Source organism: Leptopilina heterotoma, unplaced genomic scaffold (genome assembly GCF_015476425.1).
Source record: "Leptopilina heterotoma isolate Lh14 unplaced genomic scaffold, ASM1547642v1 Lhet_14, whole genome shotgun sequence".
NCBI lineage: Eukaryota > Metazoa > Arthropoda > Insecta > Hymenoptera > Figitidae > Leptopilina > Leptopilina heterotoma.
The window spans coordinates 407,315-427,342 of NW_025110859.1; the positions used below are offsets into that span (position 1 = coordinate 407,315).

The 20,028-nt window shown below is 26.1% G+C and overlaps 1 protein-coding gene across 2 annotated transcripts in view; it reads right to left on the minus strand.

Moving 5' to 3' along the window:
* LOC122497826 overlaps positions 1–18,259 on the minus strand; it is a 37,616-nt gene extending 19,357 nt beyond the window's left edge. For both annotated transcript variants that reach the window (XR_006301177.1, XM_043605154.1), the window contains exons 1-6: positions 17,812–18,259; positions 14,571–14,667; positions 11,743–11,922; positions 8,748–9,096; positions 6,992–7,444; positions 4,181–4,353 (exon numbers count right to left, since the gene is read on the minus strand). Coding sequence is in view for 1 of the 2 variants with exons in the window: in XM_043605154.1 (XP_043461089.1) it covers positions 4,181–4,353; positions 6,992–7,444; positions 8,748–9,096; positions 11,743–11,922; positions 14,571–14,639 (1,224 nt within the window). In the remaining variant the exon portion in view is untranslated. The remainder of the gene's footprint in view (positions 1–4,180; positions 4,354–6,991; positions 7,445–8,747; positions 9,097–11,742; positions 11,923–14,570; positions 14,668–17,811) is intronic.
* Between the last annotated feature and the right edge of the window lie 1,769 nt (positions 18,260–20,028).

The window sequence follows — 20,028 nt, forward strand, 5'->3', positions numbered from 1 at the left end:
TCGCCAGTGATGATGACATCCAGCCTGGATTCTGTGAGGCTCGCTTCTAGGTCTTCGATATTGGCTTCGAAGTTTGTCAGTGGGTAGTTGGGTGAGAAGTAGCAGCTATACATACGTATATTAGCTACCTCTATCCACACGAACCCACTGCTCGTCTCCAGAAACTTGTCAACCCGCAATTCTGGGTTGCACAGCTTTATAGCGGCTCTCTTCGCCTTATCCTGATACCAAGGGGCGAGATCGCTTCCTTGATACTGCTCACTGCAGAACAGGATATCGACCTCATTTTCCCTTGCTGTTTGCATTAGGAGCAACTGTGCATCCTTACTTGTATGCAGGTTGACCTGCAAAAATTTTAAGGATTTGCCCTTTTAATCTTTTGCAGTTCTTCCCAGTAAACCGGGCAGGCTCTCTTTCCGGACTCATGATTTGTTTCTGGCTTTCCCACCAAGCATGTAAGGCACTTCGGCTTAACGTTACAGCTCTTCGCGAGGTGTCCCTCTCCGCCGCATCTCCGACAGTTTTTACTTCTGTCGGGGCCTTTGCAGAATAGGGTTCTGTGTCCGTAACCTAGGCACTTTTGGCACCTAGCTACTTCAACATGCTCGCGAATTTGAGCATTTATCCAGCCGATTTTGATTCGGCTAAGTTTAAGCAGAATGTCACTTTCTGCTTCTGCTAAGCGGATTAGAGCCACCTTAGTACTTCTAAAGCGCGTCAAAAGGTGGCACTCTATCTTCAGATCAGGTTTGCCCAGCTTATCTCTCAGAACTGAAATCACCTCATCCTCAGTCGTGGTTTCATCCAGCTCCTTGATCTCAAGAGTCCTTTTATTTACGAGAGCAGTGACCTCGCATGGCAAGGCGCCATGCAGAGCCGAGGACAGTGCTTCCGCAAACTTCAAGGTATCTCCACCCTTTTTCACTATCACAAGAACCTCCTGTTTAAAGGTTCTCCTGATTTTAGGAGATTTTAACAACCTTAAAGCCGTCCTTATTGTCCGCTCCTTCTTTTAAGACGGTCTTAGCATACGTCTGGCTAGGACTACTTGAGGACGCCTTTTTTTCTCCAACTAGCGACTCAGAATTAAGCGGTGGAGCATCCTTGGCCATTTCTTTCGAATGCGAATTCGTTTGGACAAATTGGTACATATTGAATTAAATTCAATTGAATATACAAAGAGCTTAAGTGAATCCCGCTTTGTGACAAATACGAATTGGAGCCTACCAAAAATGTTAATTCGTTTCAATTCATTTGAATTAGTTTTTTTTTACTGGGTTATGTTTATCATTAAAAAATTGATTAAAACGAAAATATTCCATTCGACGATTTCTTACAATTTTATACAAAGTTTATAGCATATTAAAAGTGAAATTTTATTACGGCGACAAGAAGGAAAAAAATTTTAATAGAACATTAATTTTCATATCTAGTATAAAATCTATTTTAAATAAATATACGTGCATATATATATTTATATATCAAGAGACAAGCAGTACCTATGTGAGTTTAAAAATAGACTCTCGAAACAAGTAAGTATCCTAAATATTTTGAAATGCGAATTTAAAACAAGAGCCGAGAATGCAATCTCCACGCGCGCTAACTGTGTACAGAAAATGAACATGCACACTATAATTTCGTGTTTGCCTGAAAATTCACGCTCTTTTAAACTTCATAAAGAAATCAATGATATGTGTTTACACTAACATTGATTTTCTTCAAGAGAGTCGTGGAGTTTTTTCACAAAAAAAAGAATTTCTCTTAAGTCACAAGCATACAAAATATATAAATATAAATTACGAGAATGTTTTACAATTTCTTTCCTTGTAGTTTTATAATTTTTTTCCCTCGCTTTTTAACTTTATTGACATGAAATATTTCAATTTACATTCGCTTCATAAACATTTCAATGTTTCACGAAAAATAAAAATTCTCTGGAAAAAATTTACAAAACATTTTTATTTGTAAATATCAGAAAACTTTCTTGCCTAAAACTATTATTTTAATACCTAATTCTAATTTTTGAAACATATAAATATTTTGCAAAATTATCCAATTTTGAGAAATATTTTTACAATTTCGTATAAAATAAACACAGTTAAAGTAAAAAAAATTTTCTAGTGTTTACATTCGTTGATTAACGAAAATTGGTCATTGAACTCTATTTATTTTTATTTTTTTTATTAATATTCTTTTTGAAAACTTCCTTCGAACTTTAGATAATGACTGCTAATGACTGTTTAGTTGGATTGTGCCAATTATTGAGAAGTCACAATAGCATATACAATTTTGCCTCGTGCAGAATATTAAGTGGTCTCTCTTTAACAATAATTTATTTCCTGCATTTTTCTTCATTTTATAAATAATATGTAACTTCATTCTTGATGCATTCAAAAACAAGACACTAAAACAAAAAAACAAAAAAAAACAGTTACATAAATAACATTTTTCATTAATAATTCCACACTCGATTCGATTTTTGTTTTCATATTTGAAAAAATTTATTTTTTCCTTCTTTTGTTCTTCTTTTTTATTATATTTCTTCTTCTTTTTTCTTTCTTTTTCCTTAATTTATTTGTTTTGTTTGCATTTTCATTTACATTATAAACTATAACAGGCAAAAGAGAGGAACACCTCAACGAATTAAATTTCGTTTACTTAATGTCGATCACTCGCTTGTGAATCCCTCGAGGCATTTTATTCATAGGAGACTGAGAGACCGGGAACGAGGCTATGTAAGCCACTTAATTATGTTATACTATACAATTTATAATTCCAAGTCTCATAGGAAATTTCATAAACTGATATTATAGATAAAAATATTCATAAATTTAGTAGAAATATGTCACGATTTACTAATTTATTTCCATTAGTAGGAGAAAAGAAAACGATAGTAAATTTCGAGCAAAAAGTAAAAAAAGAAATAAAAACAAAACAAACATAAAATAATAAAATCATAAAATCAAATCAAAACTAATAAATCTCGAAAAATGTATAGCAGATTAATTAAAAGACTAAAGAGTTTATTTATTTTGTATTTATTAATTAGAAATTATTTTACTAATTCTTTTGGTTGAAATAAATTTTGAAATTTCGTTTTAAATTTCCCTTTTTGTAAATGAAGAGTGGAGGCAGGATCGACCAAATTTAGCATCATTTTACCCCTTTCAGTGTAGCAAATGGACATCGTAAAAAATGTTAAGGGACTATACTCGTCAGGAAAAAGTTTAATATAAAAATTTTATCACGTTCGCTGTAAAAAAGCCAATTTATAGCTTGGCTTCTATATAAGAACAACGTATTTAGAAGCGAAATGAAAAAATTGAAAAGGTAATTTAATTCCTATTATTTGAATCCAACCAAACTTTTCCATCCTCTTTTAATTTAATTTCGATATTTATTTTTTAAAATAATTTTATAAATTATCTAGAACAACGAAAGCAAAAAAATGTTTATAAGACATGTTCTACATAATAAATCTTTTTTAATTAATTATACAGTGTAATCCTGATTTCTAATTTTCTTTTTGTAAATAATACATTTATAAAAAGGATTTTAAAATTTTTCTTGAACCAGTTTTCGTTTTAAATAAAATGGTATTTAAAAAACCGTTTTTTAAATGCTCGTATTCAAAAAACGGCTTTTTTTAAATACCGGTATTTTTTTTAATACCGAAAACCGACTAAAGAACCGGTTTTTTCAAAAACCGAAAACCGGTTATGGATTTTTAATACCGCACAGGCCTAATTTTACAGATTTTAATATATAAAATTATTTTTTTAAACATTTTTTTGCTTACGTTTATTATTTTGAAAAAAGACACTTTTAGAAGTCAGGTTACATTTTTTTAAAAAAAGAGAAAAAACAACGAATTTACAAAAAGAGAACAAAAGCAAAAAAGGATTTTAATATATTAAAATATATAAAATTCGTTTTTCAAACATTTTATTGCTTTCGTTTCGTTCTTGTAAATTTGTTCTTTTTTCTCTGTTTTTGTAAATTTTATCAGAATTGTAAAACTGTATTTTTTCAAAATTTTCTCTTTTTGGAAAAAGAATTTTTTCTGTTTCTAATTATAATTTTGTGATATAACTGCATATGCGGTGGTTGATATTTTTTAAAGGCGACATTTGAAAGAGAGTCGATTCATCATATTATAAAATGGCAATTAATCACTCACTCTTCCGCTGCTGTCGGTGAAATTAACATCCATGTCACCCAGTCCAAACTTTTCGACTCGCGTGACGATTTTTTTAAGGGCTTCATCGTCGGCCTCCCGGGCCGCCCTGAGTAGAGCCCCGGGAGGCGTCTCCCACAAAGGTGACACTGTTCTCGCACCTTCCTCGCCCCGATCTGAAAGAAAAATATTTCTTTTTTCTAAACTTGTGGATAAAAAATAGAACAAAAAATATCTTTTGGAATTAATTTCAAAAAAAGAGTTAGAGAGATTTCTTTTTTCTAAATTTGTATTAAAAAATAAAATAAAAAGTAGCTTTTGGAATAAGTTTCCCAAAAAGAGTTAAAAAGATTTCTTTTTTAATTTCGATTAAAAAAATAGAATAAAAAGTAGTTGTTGGAATAAATTTCCAAAAAAGCGTTAAAAATATGTCTCTTTTTTCTATACTTGGTTAAAAAATATAATAAAAAGTATAGCTTTTAAAATAAATTTTCAAAAAGGCATTAATAATATTTCTCTTTTTTCCAAATTGAGATAAAAAATAGAATAAATAGTAGCTATTGAAATAAATTTCCTGAAAAGCGTTAAGAACATTTCTTTTTCTAAATTTAGATTAAAAAATAGAAAAAAAAGTATTTTTTTAAAAATAAATTTCCAAAAAAACAGTTAAAAAAATTCCTTTTTTCTAAATTTGGATTAAAAAATAGAATAAAAAGTAGGCACTATTATCACTGTTTTCTAAATTATAATTACTAAAAATTATTATTACTAATAATTATTATTTCCATATTATAAAATTAGTCTCACAAAAAAAGTAATAGACAATTTTACAATTGCTCGAATTATTTTGAATTCATTACTAATTACACCTTCTCTCCTTTTGTGTTTATCTATGATAAAAAAGGCCAATATGAATTAAAAACGTGGCATAATTATACTGCACGTAGAAAAAGCGATAACATTGATTTTTATATTTGAAAGAATAAAAAAAAATGTTCTCTCTCATAAATATTAGAATTAAAAATTTTGTTTTGAAAATATTTCCCATCAACTCGTATTTTATATACTAAATTAAATATATAATAATGAATATGATTATACATTTTATTCATATAAAAATAAAAATAAAATAAATGTGTATCAAACTCTTTGTAAACTGGTTCATCGATACACAACGGCTTTTCAAAAGGGAAAGAGAGAGAGAGAGAGAGAGAGAGAGAGAGAGAGCTTTTATACACAATTACACTCTCTTATTTCTATAGTGAAGTTAAACAATAAGTAACATTTATAACATCCAAGGATATATCATCCGTATAGTGTAAACAGGATTACAGATACTCCATATCGAAATGCCGTTCGTATTGGTCTTTTTTTCATTAATATAAAATGTTTTATTTACTCTGACATTTATTTGAAATTATTCTATTGCGTAAATAAAACAAAATTAAATTAAGAAAATAAGTTTTCATTTTTCTCTTTTTTTTATTTATTCCCACGTACTTTTTTGTTTCTATTTATCTTCCATATGTAAACTTTTTGTATATAAATAATAATTATTTTGTAATTAAAAGTCTAAATTGCTAGAAAATAATTTAAAAAGCGGTTTTAACAAAAATTTAATAGTAATTCACTTTTTTTAATTCTATTTATTATTTATTTTTATTAGTAATTAATTTATAAATAATATATATAGTTGCCCATTGGTGTAACTGAATAAATAAGTAAATACAAAATAAATAAATAAATTAACTAAAACATAAAATAAATAATACAATACAATAAAACGAAATAAAGAATACAATAAAAAATCTAATTGGAAAATTTTCTTGTATACGGTAATAATAGTATATACAATTTCACACTCGATGTGAGAAATTAAAAATTATTAAAAATTTCTACGTATATACAATAATTGCTATGAAATACATTCGCGTTGGGAGTTAAAGTTCATTTAAATTCAACGTTTATTCCGAAAATACAGATGAACCCATTTGTTTAAGGCATTTAATGCTCTCTCGTAAAATACAAAACTTATCGCTAACGGTATACAATTTCATATGAGCGTATAAATTAGAGAGACACTTGTAATATTTGCATCTTATTGTCTTTTTGATCCAAATTCGTCTATGCATAATATTTATCGTTATTAACATACAAATTTTATTTTAAGTTAACTTTAAATCAAAATTACATTGAAATTATATTAAAATTGTTCGGTATAAACAAAAATGTACAAATAATAAATCAATAATAAATAAAAATATATTATATTTATTTTCTTTATTTTTAGAAACTCTATTTTTTCAAATATTAAGAATACAGTTTCTTAATTAATCAAAAAATTTAATAAATCTACTTAAAAGTAAAAAAAAACAATCAATAAATAGAAAATATTCGCTTAAAATTTGTGTGATTTTATAATAAACAATTCGGTTTTATATTTTCATCTGGATTGTAATAACTGAACATTCTTTTGATAGTAATGAACACGAATAATGAAAACGTGCGTCAAATCATGTATATTTCTTTTTTATTTCGAAAAAAAATTACGCAGATAAAAAAATGTCTGGATAGTGCACGTGCTTTTTTGTCTCCAATATTCTTATTACTATAATAAAAAAAAAAAAAAAGAAATTTGAATACAATGTCTACGTAAATTTATTCCCACTTACTATATTAATTCATTTTGAATAAAATTAAAAAAGTAAATTAATATATTGTAATTTTTCTCTTTTTCTGTAATTTGGCTTTTATATTAAATATAAATTGTGTAAAAAAGAAAACTGAAAAAAAGAGAGAAGAGAAGAGACTCACCCTGTAGGACTCCTTTTTTATAAACTTTTGCCTCGTGAATTGCCGTTCTTTGAAAGTTTGTCTTCTTGTCCTGAAAACTTGTATCCGCACTAAAGGAAACAGTTTTTTTCCCACCACTCGATATTTTATTACTCCAATCCTTAAAACCACGAGTGTCTGTTGTTGTTGTTTTTTTACAGACACCAAGTGACAATGAATAACGTTTTAGAGCCGACGAGAGACGATTCTCATCATCGCGAATGCCACTCGTGTTCTGCGCTTTCGCGGGTCGCGGAGTCGCGCCACACTGCAATTCAGGGCCGTATTTCCGGTCAAGCGACGTTGTCGTCGCCGCTGTCGTTGTACTCTGTTTACCGGAAGCGAGACCAGCCAAAAATGATGAGGACCTTTTGAGGATCCCCACTTCCTCCTCTTCTGGAACACGGACCGAATGCTTCTCTCGTCTCGTGAGTTCTACAACAGAATCGTCAGAATGCTAAGAGAGAACAAACATGAAATAGACACAACTATAACACACGAGATGGATGGAGACGAGAAAATCCCGAGAATATTAGATTTAATTCCCAGACCAACTCCAACTACTCTCTAGGTTGCGAACCTATAAATATAAACCGCCACTAGGGAAGGGTTATGCACTCTAAATAATATCTCTTTACTTTCATATTATACCTCCTCTTTCATGCATTTACAAATTATATATATTATTCCGAAAAATTCATTTTTTTCCTTTCTTTTTTTAGTTTATTGCATTTTTATTAGAAATTCAAATTTCGAGAGTTTTTCTAAATTTGTATTTTAATATTATTCTTATATCTGTATTCCAATAAAAAGTATAATTATAATAAATAAATAATAAGCATTTATGATTCGTATGAGACAATTTTTTAGTTTCAAAATTAACCTTATTGACCTGATTATTTATTTTGTTTTCCTACATGCAAATTATTTATAACATAGTATTTATTTTTAACGATACAATATATTATTTTTTAGATTATTTATTTATCTAGTATTAATAATTTAGTTCTTTCAATGCTAATTTAGTATCTTTAATAATAATTTAGTATTTTTAATAATAATTTAGTATCTTTAATAATAATTTAGTATTTTTAATGATAATTTATTTATTTTCTTTAAACAACAATTTAGTTTTTTTTTTAATAATAATTTACTATTTTTTACAACAATTTAGTATTTTTAACAATAATGAAGTATTAACAATAATTAGGTATTATTAACAATAATTAAGTATTTTTGGTAACAATTTAATATTTTCAATAACAATTTAGTTTGTTAGTATCTTTAGTATTTTTAATAATAATTTACTATTTTTTTCAATAATTTAGTATTTTAAATAACAATTTAGTATCTTTAATAATAATTTAATATTTTTAATAAAAATCGAAAAAATGCCTTTCAGTTTCAAAAAAGAGGCTAAATGTAAATTTTCAAAAAAGTAAAATTATTTCCCAATATTAAAAACTAATAAGTGGAAAGCTTAATTATTTATGGATTCGCGAAATGCAGATTTTTCATTAACACATTCAATAAATGCAAATTTATCCACCTCTCTCTATATATAATTCGATTCAATAAATGCAAATTTTGTCCTCTTCGATAAAATGGTAAAATTTATTTTGCTAAAAAAATATTATACTTTCAGTAAAAAATCGAAACAAAAACAAACACGAATCTTTTTTTAATTTTTAAATTTGTAATCTTTCAGTGCAAAAAAAAATTGAGAAAAAATTCTCACCTTTGAGATTGGCGGGTACTGATGAAGATTTTTTCATAGACGTTTGTTTGTTACGAGAATTTTTTGTTCTGATTGTCTCCCTCTCTGTTTCCCTCTGACTACTACGAGAATTTTGAATTATTGTTGATTTTCTTCTTGATTCTTCATTGGAAACTTTGGCATTTAACTGAAGACTTTTCCTTTTATTTTTGTGTTCGTCGAAATTATTATTATTCCTCGCTAACTCGCCACGGGATGCAACTATGCTATAGTTATTCACAATAATTGAATGTCCAGAGGGAATTTTAAGAGGCTTCTGACTACGTTCCTGCCATTTTGATTGCTGTTCGTCTTGATTCCTCCGGATCTTCTGCAATAATCAAAAATACACTTTTAATGTACCTATAATTATTAAAATGGAAAATTTCAACTATTTTTATTTTATTTGTTACTGTTACTATTATTACTATTTTTATTATTATTATTAAAATTAACGTTTTCGAAAATGGAAATTCCGAAAATTAAAATCAGTGATTATTAAAATTTCTTTTCTGATTTCTAGTCATTGAAGTCTAATTGATAATTATTGAAAAAAATAACAAGTTTCCTTCACATCAGACGAAAGAAAGCAATCACTTTTTTTCTATTATACTAATTTATGAAAGATGCATGCATTTTAAAATTTATCACGAAACGGGAAAATTGTCTGAATAATCCTCGAGAACGGGGTTTCATATTTTCAAGCTATTTCCGAGTACTACTTTCATTGTTGTCTGTTAATATTATTATCGCGTGTGGAACACATATTACTGAATAAATATTTTTCCGTCAGTTTGCGAAATATTTTCTCTCACCCGAAACGTGTTATCTCCAATTATTAATTATTATATATGAAAACTCTAAATATTTTTTATTTATTTTTTTTCTTCACTTCTATACTAGGTAAATCCTAATTGTAAATGTAAAAGTAGTGAAAAAATTAAATACAAATGTCATTTACAGGAAGAAATTTTGAATAACAAATCTTTTATAATCAACCAGAAGTGTTAAGCCGCTTGAGTTTGTTACGCTTTCTTCCCGGTCCAGAGTCTAAACTAATTTTCCTTCTCATAATTCTCGTTGAAGACGCTATTTATATATGATGGTTATAACTCATCTCTTTATACACATTATTAAGTTTACATTAGCATTTATGTGACAATAACCTATAGAATTCGATGTAACAACCTTTCCATTACACAATGTCTTCGACTTTAAACATCCATTTTTTTATTTCTATTCTTCCTTCCATAATTTTTATATTTTTTTAATAAAGTATATTTTTATTGTGCTTTAAATATGAAAATTTTAATTACTACCAAGCAAAAAAGACAAAGAAAAATATTTTTTCTACACCATAAGAAAATTAACAAAGTTGTCACCAAAATTTAATTTTGTTTTTCCCTGACTTTTCCCTGATATCCAATAATTCGATTATTATTTTCTAGAATTTTTAACTACAATTCTTCTCTAAATCAATTATTTTTAATAATTCTTTAAGAATTCTCGTAAAAAAATTTATCATCAAATTTTTAAATAATTGAATTTTTTTTGACTAATTTTAATAAAATTTTGAAGAATAATTTTTCGAGCAATTCGATTAAAATTGTATTAAAAATAATTAAAATTCTGCGATGAGTTTTATTATTTATGAACATAATTGAATTTTTGCGAAAAATTTTTATTAAAATTTTCAAAAATACCTAATTAAATTTATGATAAAAATTCGCAGAAATTCAATTACTTTCAAAAATTTTAATAAAATTCTTGGGATAAATGAAAAATAACAAAAATTCTTTGCAGATCTTCAAAGTACTTTCAGAAATTTTAATAAAATTTTTCGCAAGTTAATTGAAATATTTTTGTTAAATAATAAAAATCTTTGCATTACATAATTCAATTATTTTGAAAAATTTTAATAAAATTCTAGGCAAATTATTTTCATGATTATAAAAATTTTCGCAGCAATTCAAATATTTTCGAAAGTTTTAATAAAACTTTTTCGTAGGAATTCAATTATTTTTAATACAATTTTAGAAACATTTCTCGATAAGATTCAATTATTTAAAAATTTTTAATGAAATTCTTCTAAAGAATTTAATTATTTTTAAGAATTTTAATACAATTCTTTACAAGAATTAAATAATTTTAATTGAATTCCATGAAAGAATGAAAAAATTCTTTAAATAAATGAAATTTTGCAATGAATTTATTATTTGTGAAAATAATTGAATAGGTATTTGGGAAGAATTTCATAAAAATGTTTTTAAATAATTGCATTCTGGTGAAAAATTATATTATTTGTGAAAATAATTTAATTCTTGCAAAGAATTTTTTATTGCTTAAAATTTAACATAATTTATGATAATAATTAAAGTTTTTAGAGGAATTTAATTAAAATCGCATTCAAAATAATTGAATTTTTAGAAAGAATTTTATTTAAAATTAAAAATTTAGTAGATATTGAAAATCATTGAATTAAGAAACATTTTTGAAAATAATTGAATTTTGGAGAAGAATTTTGTTATTTATAAGGATAATTCAATTTTTGACGAGAATTTTAAAAAATTTGTCAACATAATTAAATTTCTGCGAAGAATATAATTACTTGTGAAAATAATTTAATTCCTACAATTTACTAAAATTCTTCTATAAATAATTATTTTTAATAATTAATTAAATATATATTGACAAATTTAACTAATTTCAAACAAATTTGAATTATTAAAATTTTTCAAAAATCTAAGTTCTTTAAAATTTCTAATTAAATTAATTAAAAATTAAAATTTTATAAAATTTAAAATTAAAGCCTTTGTGAAGTTCATCTATATTTATGAAAATTGTAAAATATGAAGAAATAATTTTCCACTCGAAATTGAAAATTAGAGACAAGATTTCCAAAAATTAAGTTCAAAATCGAAAAAAAGTGCATTGAGGAAAAAATTTCTTTTAAATATTAACAAAAGGAGAAACTTACTTGAAATGAAGTTGGATGAACGGTGACAAATCCAGAATTTAATTCAGAAGGAATAAAGGAGCCACCACTGGCACCACTTTGGTTTGTACAACTTGAAATGTTAATTCCAGTGGGAGTTGAAAGTTTTACCTTACGATTTCCCGACATTTGTACTGATCCTGGTCCTGGATCCATAAGAGGCTAAGAAAATATATAAAAAGAAGAGAAATAATTGAGAATTATATTGTACTTTGTCTCCGGTGTGTTATAACTATATAGAGGATTTTATATACCACTTCTCTCTCTCTCTCTCTCTCTCTCTCTCTCTCTCTCTCTCTCTCTCTCTCTCACCGATAATTCCCAACAATTTATTTACCACATTAACATAAATTTTTTTTCCTTCCACATAACCATTTTTCTCCCTCATAAAATTTTTTCACTCTCATAAAAAACGTCCATATTTTGCGGCTTGAAATCTTACGCAATTTTTGTTTTTTTCTTCTATTATTTCAAGACTAGAAAAATTATATTTTCGAAATTGTTCTAAATTTGTTCATTTTCCCTAATTTTATAAATAATAGAATTAGTATAATTTAAACAAAATTAATACGTCTCATTTTTTTATATTTCTGTAAACATGATGCTATTTTTGTTTTTGCTTTTGCAAAAATGCGAGAAAAAAAATTTGTCAAGTAAAATACTTTGGCAAATTACCAATTTATTTTGAAAATTTATCATTTCGGAAAATTTAGCTTACGAGACGAAAGGAAAATAGTGGGAAAAAGAAGAGAAAGCTCCAAAAATACAACTTCAACTTTTACATTTTAATCAAACATTTTGATTTTCGAGAGAAAATGTCGAAACTTTTTGAAAATTTCCCCGAATTTGAAATTTGAAAGATAGGGGGAAATAATTGCTTGTTCTTTTATAAAAATTTGCTAATCGATTGAAACAAAGTAATATGACGTGAAATCAGAGAAAGAGAGAAAGAGAATTGAGAGATGAGTCAGAGATATTCAGGAAACATGAAAGTAGTTTAGTTTCTAGACGTGAGAATCGATCCTAGGCTCATTAGATTTTGCAAAGAGAAAGTCATTTAAAGCTTGTAATTCGAATGTAATTCGATTGACTTTGAAGTAACTCCACTCGGAAACTCGATCTTGTTGATTAGACATCACGTGTGTGCGTACTTTTTGCTTTTGACACTGACTGGAGGCCACGAATTTAAATGAGAACTCATTTACGAAATTTCATTTTTTTCCCTTCTTTTTCCAATATTTCATATTATGAAATAGTACCAAAAAATTTTCTCCTTCAAAATGTTTCTTTTTTCCCAAACAAAAATATCTTTAACTCCCTCTAAAAAAAGAGTTAGAATTATAGAAAAATATTTTTTTTAAATATTCGAAAAATTCTTTCTGTACTTGAAGAATTTATTCAAAAAAGATATTTGATAATAATTAATATAAAACATATTTTTTGTAGAATAATAATAGAGAAAGAATTTTTTTATCAACAATCGAATAAAAATACAGAAGAGAACAATTTTTTGACACAATTTCAAGCTTTTTGGAACGATGAATAAATTAATGTTTTGGAAGTGATGTTCACAGAGAAGAAAAAAATTGAATTTAACAGAGACTGTGCTGAAAGTGTGATACGATAAGAGGCCGATAAAAGAGTTGATAAAGGTGACATAAGGTATAGTCTGACATGCAAAAAGTCGAGGGTGAGAAGCACCTTCTGTGTGCCAAGGTCGACATCCTCTCGTAAAGATCTCTTCTTTTTTTCTCTCCCGAACAATGAACATTTTTTATTAAAACAAAAAATTTTCGAAAAAAAATCTTTATACAATACGATATATATTTATAAAGAGAGAAAAATTTAATTTTCAATCAAAATGTAACCTCCGAAAAAAGTTACTACTTATGATGAGAGTCCTTATCAAGAAACAATTCAAAAATATACTAACGCAATTTGCATAAAAGTTTCTAATTATCTACTATTTGTGAGTACAACAAAGGTAACAATTTTTTTTAATATCTTTGCTCCGTATTCTTGGAGGGTTTCTAAGAAAAATCCCATAATATCCCTGAGTCAATAAATAGTAAATTTTCATTAGCAATTATTCGATCGATAGTTCTTCAAAAATAGCTACTCTTACATATCAGTCGACTAATAAACATAATTATTGTCAATTAATTGATAAATATTATTACTAATCAATTGATCGATAAATATTATTATCAATTACTTAACCAATGTTATTATTAATCTGCTAATTAATAAACATTAATAATAATAATCTATATTAATAAATAAAATGTAAAGAGTAAAAATAAAAAAATTATTTATAAAACTTAATTACTTCATAAAAGAACAAATTAAAAAATTAATCATTTTCTAAATAAATTATAATCGAATTATAATCGATTTACAAAATTAATTGATTTAATTAGCTAAGTATAATAATAAATTAGCAAATTAAAAGTCGAAAGAAATGTATATTAAATGGTTTTTAAAGCAAAAGAAAAAAAAATTCGTTGTATAAATTGCGAGTGATAAAAATAATGAAGACCTCAACAGTGAATAAAATTCCCATTAAAATTCATGTCAGCTTTCAAGCACGAAAGCTCCAATCATTAATAATACTTTTCAGGATTAATACAACCAATTTTTTTCCCTCCAATAATGTCTTCATATTTGAAAAAAAATAATAAAATAACAAGTCATTGCTAATTTTAATGTAAAATTTTTGTAACATTGAATAGCAAAATGGTAAAAAATTCAAGTGGCAATTCTTTTTTTTTTGAATAAAAAATATGATGAATTTAAAATATGAAACTCACTTGCTTTATCTTGATCTTGAATGACGCTGATAATGGATAGCAATCAATGGTAGTTCCTATTAGGACCATATTTCAGAAAATTCCACTTTTAGAGCCACTGAAACAATTTAATTACAAAACATTAATATTCTACATTCTGTTTATTTTAATTTCTTTAATTTTAATTTTAATTTAATAATTAAAAATGTAATTATTATAATTCTTTGCATTTTATAACTCTTATTAAATAATTATTTATTCGAAAATTTTTCTCGTTATAGACTAATTTTTTTTCTGATTCAACATACACCGCATGCAATTTACATTAAATAAAAAGTAAATTAGAAAACGACAGTAGTTGTGTATAATTTGATCAGTTTTGTAATGAAGAAAAAAGGAAATAAAATTGTAATCCGTTCGTGTGAAGAGGGCATAAAATTGAGTGAAGCTTCTAATAAAAGTTTCACCATGCTCAACTAAAATCATCTGTTTGGTTGCATTTTACAGGGTCACGGTCTAGATCACGGTTTCTTAAACAGAAAACGTGCCAAATAATTTTCGACTTCGATTTTATTCATGTTTCCGGGAGTCTTTTTCAAGAATTCATCAATCAAATGAGAAATCAATTATATAATCCGTCGCGAAGAAAATGGTTCAACTTTTATTCGTCAGTTCATGTTTCGTGTGTTCTTCACTTTTCATTGTCGAGAAAAAATATCCAAATTTTTTTGAGATAAAAAAAGTTTTCGATTTCTTTATGTTTACTTTTTATTTGTTTATTTAGCATTTTTTTATTTAGTAGGTTATTTATAATTAACAAACTGTAATAAATTTTTGATATTTAAAAGTTTTTTGTTTACGTTTTTTACTGGACTGTTGAAATTTTTAATGGAAATTCCACTCGAGATTTTGAAAACAAATCAAGTAATGTGGTTGGTGAATTTCATTCTTAGAAAAATATACCGTGAAACTCGGTCAAAAAGATAAATTTTTGTTACGTGAATGAAATTCTGAATCAGAGTTATATAATTAGATGTTTTCATATTACAATATAAATTGAAATGAGTAAATGTGTTATTACCGAAACCAAAATCAAAATTTTTTAAATCTTAAAATTTATTACTATTTATCTTTCATTATTTTTCTCCTAACATTTTTAATTTATCAATTTTTTTCGACCTTCAAAACAATGTATTTTGTTTTGTATTTCATAATTTCCAAAAACAAAAAATAAATATTCAATATCGAAAAAATTAATTAAAAATAAATGATAAGTAAAATATAAAGTCAGTGTCGAAAAAATAAATAATAGTAATAATAGTAATAATAATAAGGGGAAGAAGAATAGCGGAAAAACAATTATGTAGCTAATAAACTATTTGAAAAGTGTCATGCGGTTATTAAAATGGAAAACTTTACTTTTTATTGAGAAAAGTGAAAAAGTTTTTTTTCCCTAAGTGAAAAATGATCAATTTTCAAAGAATATAGATCATATTAATACACGTGTTGAATGAGGGCCAGATATGTTTTTCTGTCCACGTGGTTGAATTTAATGATCGTATTGTAGAGTTCGCGAAGGGGTTGATTGTCTACTGGGCTAAAGTTTAAATTACATCCTCCGTCAGTGAAAATCCACGAGGGTTACTCCTAAGTCTTATACGTTTATATGTATATGTAGAAGAAACGCAGGCGCGAACTTTGTCCAGGTGTCAGTTGCCGATACTGGATCAAAAAAGAAAAAACAATTTCTAATTACATATTTTCTATTTAAATACCAATTCATTAAAAAATTAATAATCAATATTAAATATATATTAATAAAAGTATTAAAAAATACAAAAATTCTCCTTTCATTCTCCTTTTTGTATTTTTTACAAAAAAAATAATAATATTCAATAAATTTGTTTTACTGATAATAATTTACTCAACTAGAAATCATCAAATACTCTCTAAATGAAATTAATTATTCGCTTAAATTAAATTATCCCTTATAGCTTAGGATAATTAAAATACCTTTTACATTAAATTAAATTGCCTTTTACTCGTAATTTAATAATCCTTTCAAATTTAGTAATTTTACATCCCTATTAAAGGAATTATAACTATATTACAATTTATGCAACGTCGCAAATTATAATTTATATATATATATATATATGTATATATATATATATGTAAAGTAGCAAAAAAAAAGCTAAATTAAAAAATTAAAAAAAAAAATTTCCATTTAGACTATAATTTGCAAAAATACTTCAAGTTATTTAAAAATGATAATTCTTTTCTTCTTTTTCTCTATTCTTTGTTTGTTTCTTGACGAAATATTTTTAGCAGAAAAAAAGAGAGAGAATAAAAATTAGTTACGTCTTAAAATGTTGTTTCAGTTGTAAAAATGTACACCCCGTTGATTTCACACATTTTCTAAAATGTGAGAGAATTCGCAAACTTTCACTTTTACACATTATCGATAAAACATCAAGGTTTAAAAGTTTGAAAGTTTTCTGAAATAATTAAAGCTCGATAAAATTGGGTGAAGACAGTTGGCAAATTATTTAGTCAACTTGAGAAATCGGTAGTGAATGGAAAAGCCTATCAAGTTCAATATCGGATGCAAAATTCTACTTCCACTGTAGTGGACAATAAAAATTTGTTTCTGAATTTGTCAATTGAAATATTATTACTGTCATTTACTATTGAAACTATTACTATAATTATTATTATTATTATTATTATAAAATGTTAGTTGTTTCGATGAATATTTTACAAAAAAGAACAATTTTGCTGAAAATTGCAATTTAAAAAAGAATTTCATTGAGAAGAATGCGAATTTTTATAAATAATTTTTTTTTGCGATCGCTTGATTCGAAAAGATGAAGAAATATCTAAAAATAAATCTTGGAAGATGTAACACCTTGATTCCTAATCAATAGATGATCTATTATTGTGAACTCTTTAATCAAATAAAATTTACAGAAAAAAAGAAGTTTGTAATTAGTGTAATCGACTACTAAAATTCTCTATTTCCATAAAAGCAGAAATCTAAATCTATAAAAAATCAGAAAAAAATTTATTAAAATCGCATTTTTTTTTCTTTTGTTGAAAGAAATTCAGTTAATAAAAAGCAAATTTTCCAAAATCCAAATCAAAACTAAGAACAATTTTTTTTGCACAAATAAAGTTTGACTTAAGAAAGAATTATTTTCGTCTAAAGCACGAGATAATTTCTTGTCAAATTAAAATAGCAGGTAGGGAAGTAAACACTCACTCTGGCGTGAATTTCTTCATAGAAAATAATCCAAAAATACTCCACACAGAGACTTGGTGTGCACGTTTCTATATTCCGTTTATTTTATATTTAGCCATCACTTATGTCGATCGGTTTTATCATCGTCTTCAAATCGGTAGGCACAATGTCTTCAAATGTTCCTCCAAACTGACACTTTTTGCACTAAATTGGAAAAAACCTCAAAAGCAAAAGAATAATTAACTAAAATGGTACAGTTGGTACAATTTAACTTAAATGTTTAAAATTTATCTCGTGATAATTTTGATATTATTTTAATATTTTAATATTATTGAAAATAAAATAGAATATTGATAATAAAAAGGAAATTATTAATAAGAATGATATCTCTCGTATTATGAGTGACGTCTTGAGACGTTCGACTTGAGAGAGAGAGAGAGCAATAATTGTGAAACTTGGAAAAGAGAAGATTTCTATTTTGAAAATGGCAACTCGATTTCTTTGGAGATTGATACGAACCAGATACGAACTGGTTAAGAAAACAAGACGTGGCTATCTGAACGTCGCGCGATCGACTAGAAAAACGGCCGTCGAGACGTCAAAGAAACACCAAGCGTCGTTTTCAAGAGCAAATCATTTTTAATTATAAATTATTCTTCTTTTTTAGATGTTCATTAATAATAATTAAAAAAAGAGGCAAAAAAATCTTGTCTTTATTTGAAGGAATGATTATTTTAAAAGTGCGTGTCAATTAAAGCACCGACTCATAGTGACAACGAAATTATTTCATAAACTACACAAAGAACCCGAGAATAATTTCATTTAATTTAATTAACCCTTTGGGACCGAGTTGTCAGCGCCCGACCTAGAAATTATCATATACGAGCAATCGTCGCTCTTTTTTCACGCTTATAATGAATCTCTTAAACAAATTTTCTATTAATTTCATTCCTAAAAATAGTTACCGCAATTCATTAGCAGATAAACAACTGCAGTCCTATTTTAATTCTAAGGCTTTTTATTTTTAATTTAATAGAAAAAATTTTTTTAAAAAATATTTTATTTAAAAAAAATAAAAATGTTTTCAATTCATGAAAGATAGAAAAAAGGAGAAAAGTCAAAATTTGGTATTACGAAATAAATAAAAATACAATAACAAGCGATAGAGAAATAATTTATAAATTGAAGGAAAAAGGGGCCTTTTGGAAAAATTCCCCTTGCGAATAATTAAGTGATAAAAAAAATGTCAAAATTCTCTTCATTGAAGAATAAAAAATTCTTTACGTAGTTAAATGAAAAAACTCGTTTACACAAGAGGCAATTTAAAGAAAAGAAAAAAGTAACAGATTTTCAGGACTAAAGAAGTTGCATTAGAAAATGTCCTCATTAGTGTAATTAGCTAAATCAAGAATACTGAGACAGGCATTGAAAGGTTCTTCTCTCCACTTTAGGATCTTAATTTAAATGTTCTAATTTTATATTGAGCAAGTGATTCTAATTTACATCGGGCGTTGGCATCGAGAGAAAATTACTCCTCTTTATTGGTGTCATTTTCTCGTATAAAAGAAAAGAAAACCTTTTTTTTTTATTTTTTCCCCACTGTGTAAACTTTGAAATTAGAATTCAAATCTGTTTTCCCTAAAAAAAAAGAAAAAAAGAAAAACATATTTTCATCGGTAAAACACAGAGCGAGACCGAAAAATGAGAAAGATAAAAAAATTAAATTAGTACAAAACCATATTATTAATTATTTTATCAAAAAATAATAGAAAAATTCGACAAATTTACAAATAAAAATAGAGTAATTATAGAAGAAGAAATGTTCAATTAAAATTTCAAAGCAAGAATTCAATCTCACTCGAAAATTTCCATTTTAAAACACTTTGAGAAAACTAAAAATCGATTTTTGTATGAATCTGCATATCTGATGGGTTGTTGAACTTCTTTTCAACTGAAACGATTTTTGAAATATTTTCTGTATTCTATTTAACCATCTCAGCTATTTTAGACGATTACAAATATTTTCAATATATTCAATTATTCTCTTGAAATAATTAAAATTTTATTTTAAAAAGTATTTTTAAATATTATATGCCTAATATTTGAAATAAAAAATAATTATCACTATTTTAAATCGTTAAAAATACTACATAATGAAAATCATTTTTTTTTTGATCATTTAAAATACTAAAAATAATTTTTGGATTATCAAAAACAAAAAGAACTTTCTTTATTAAA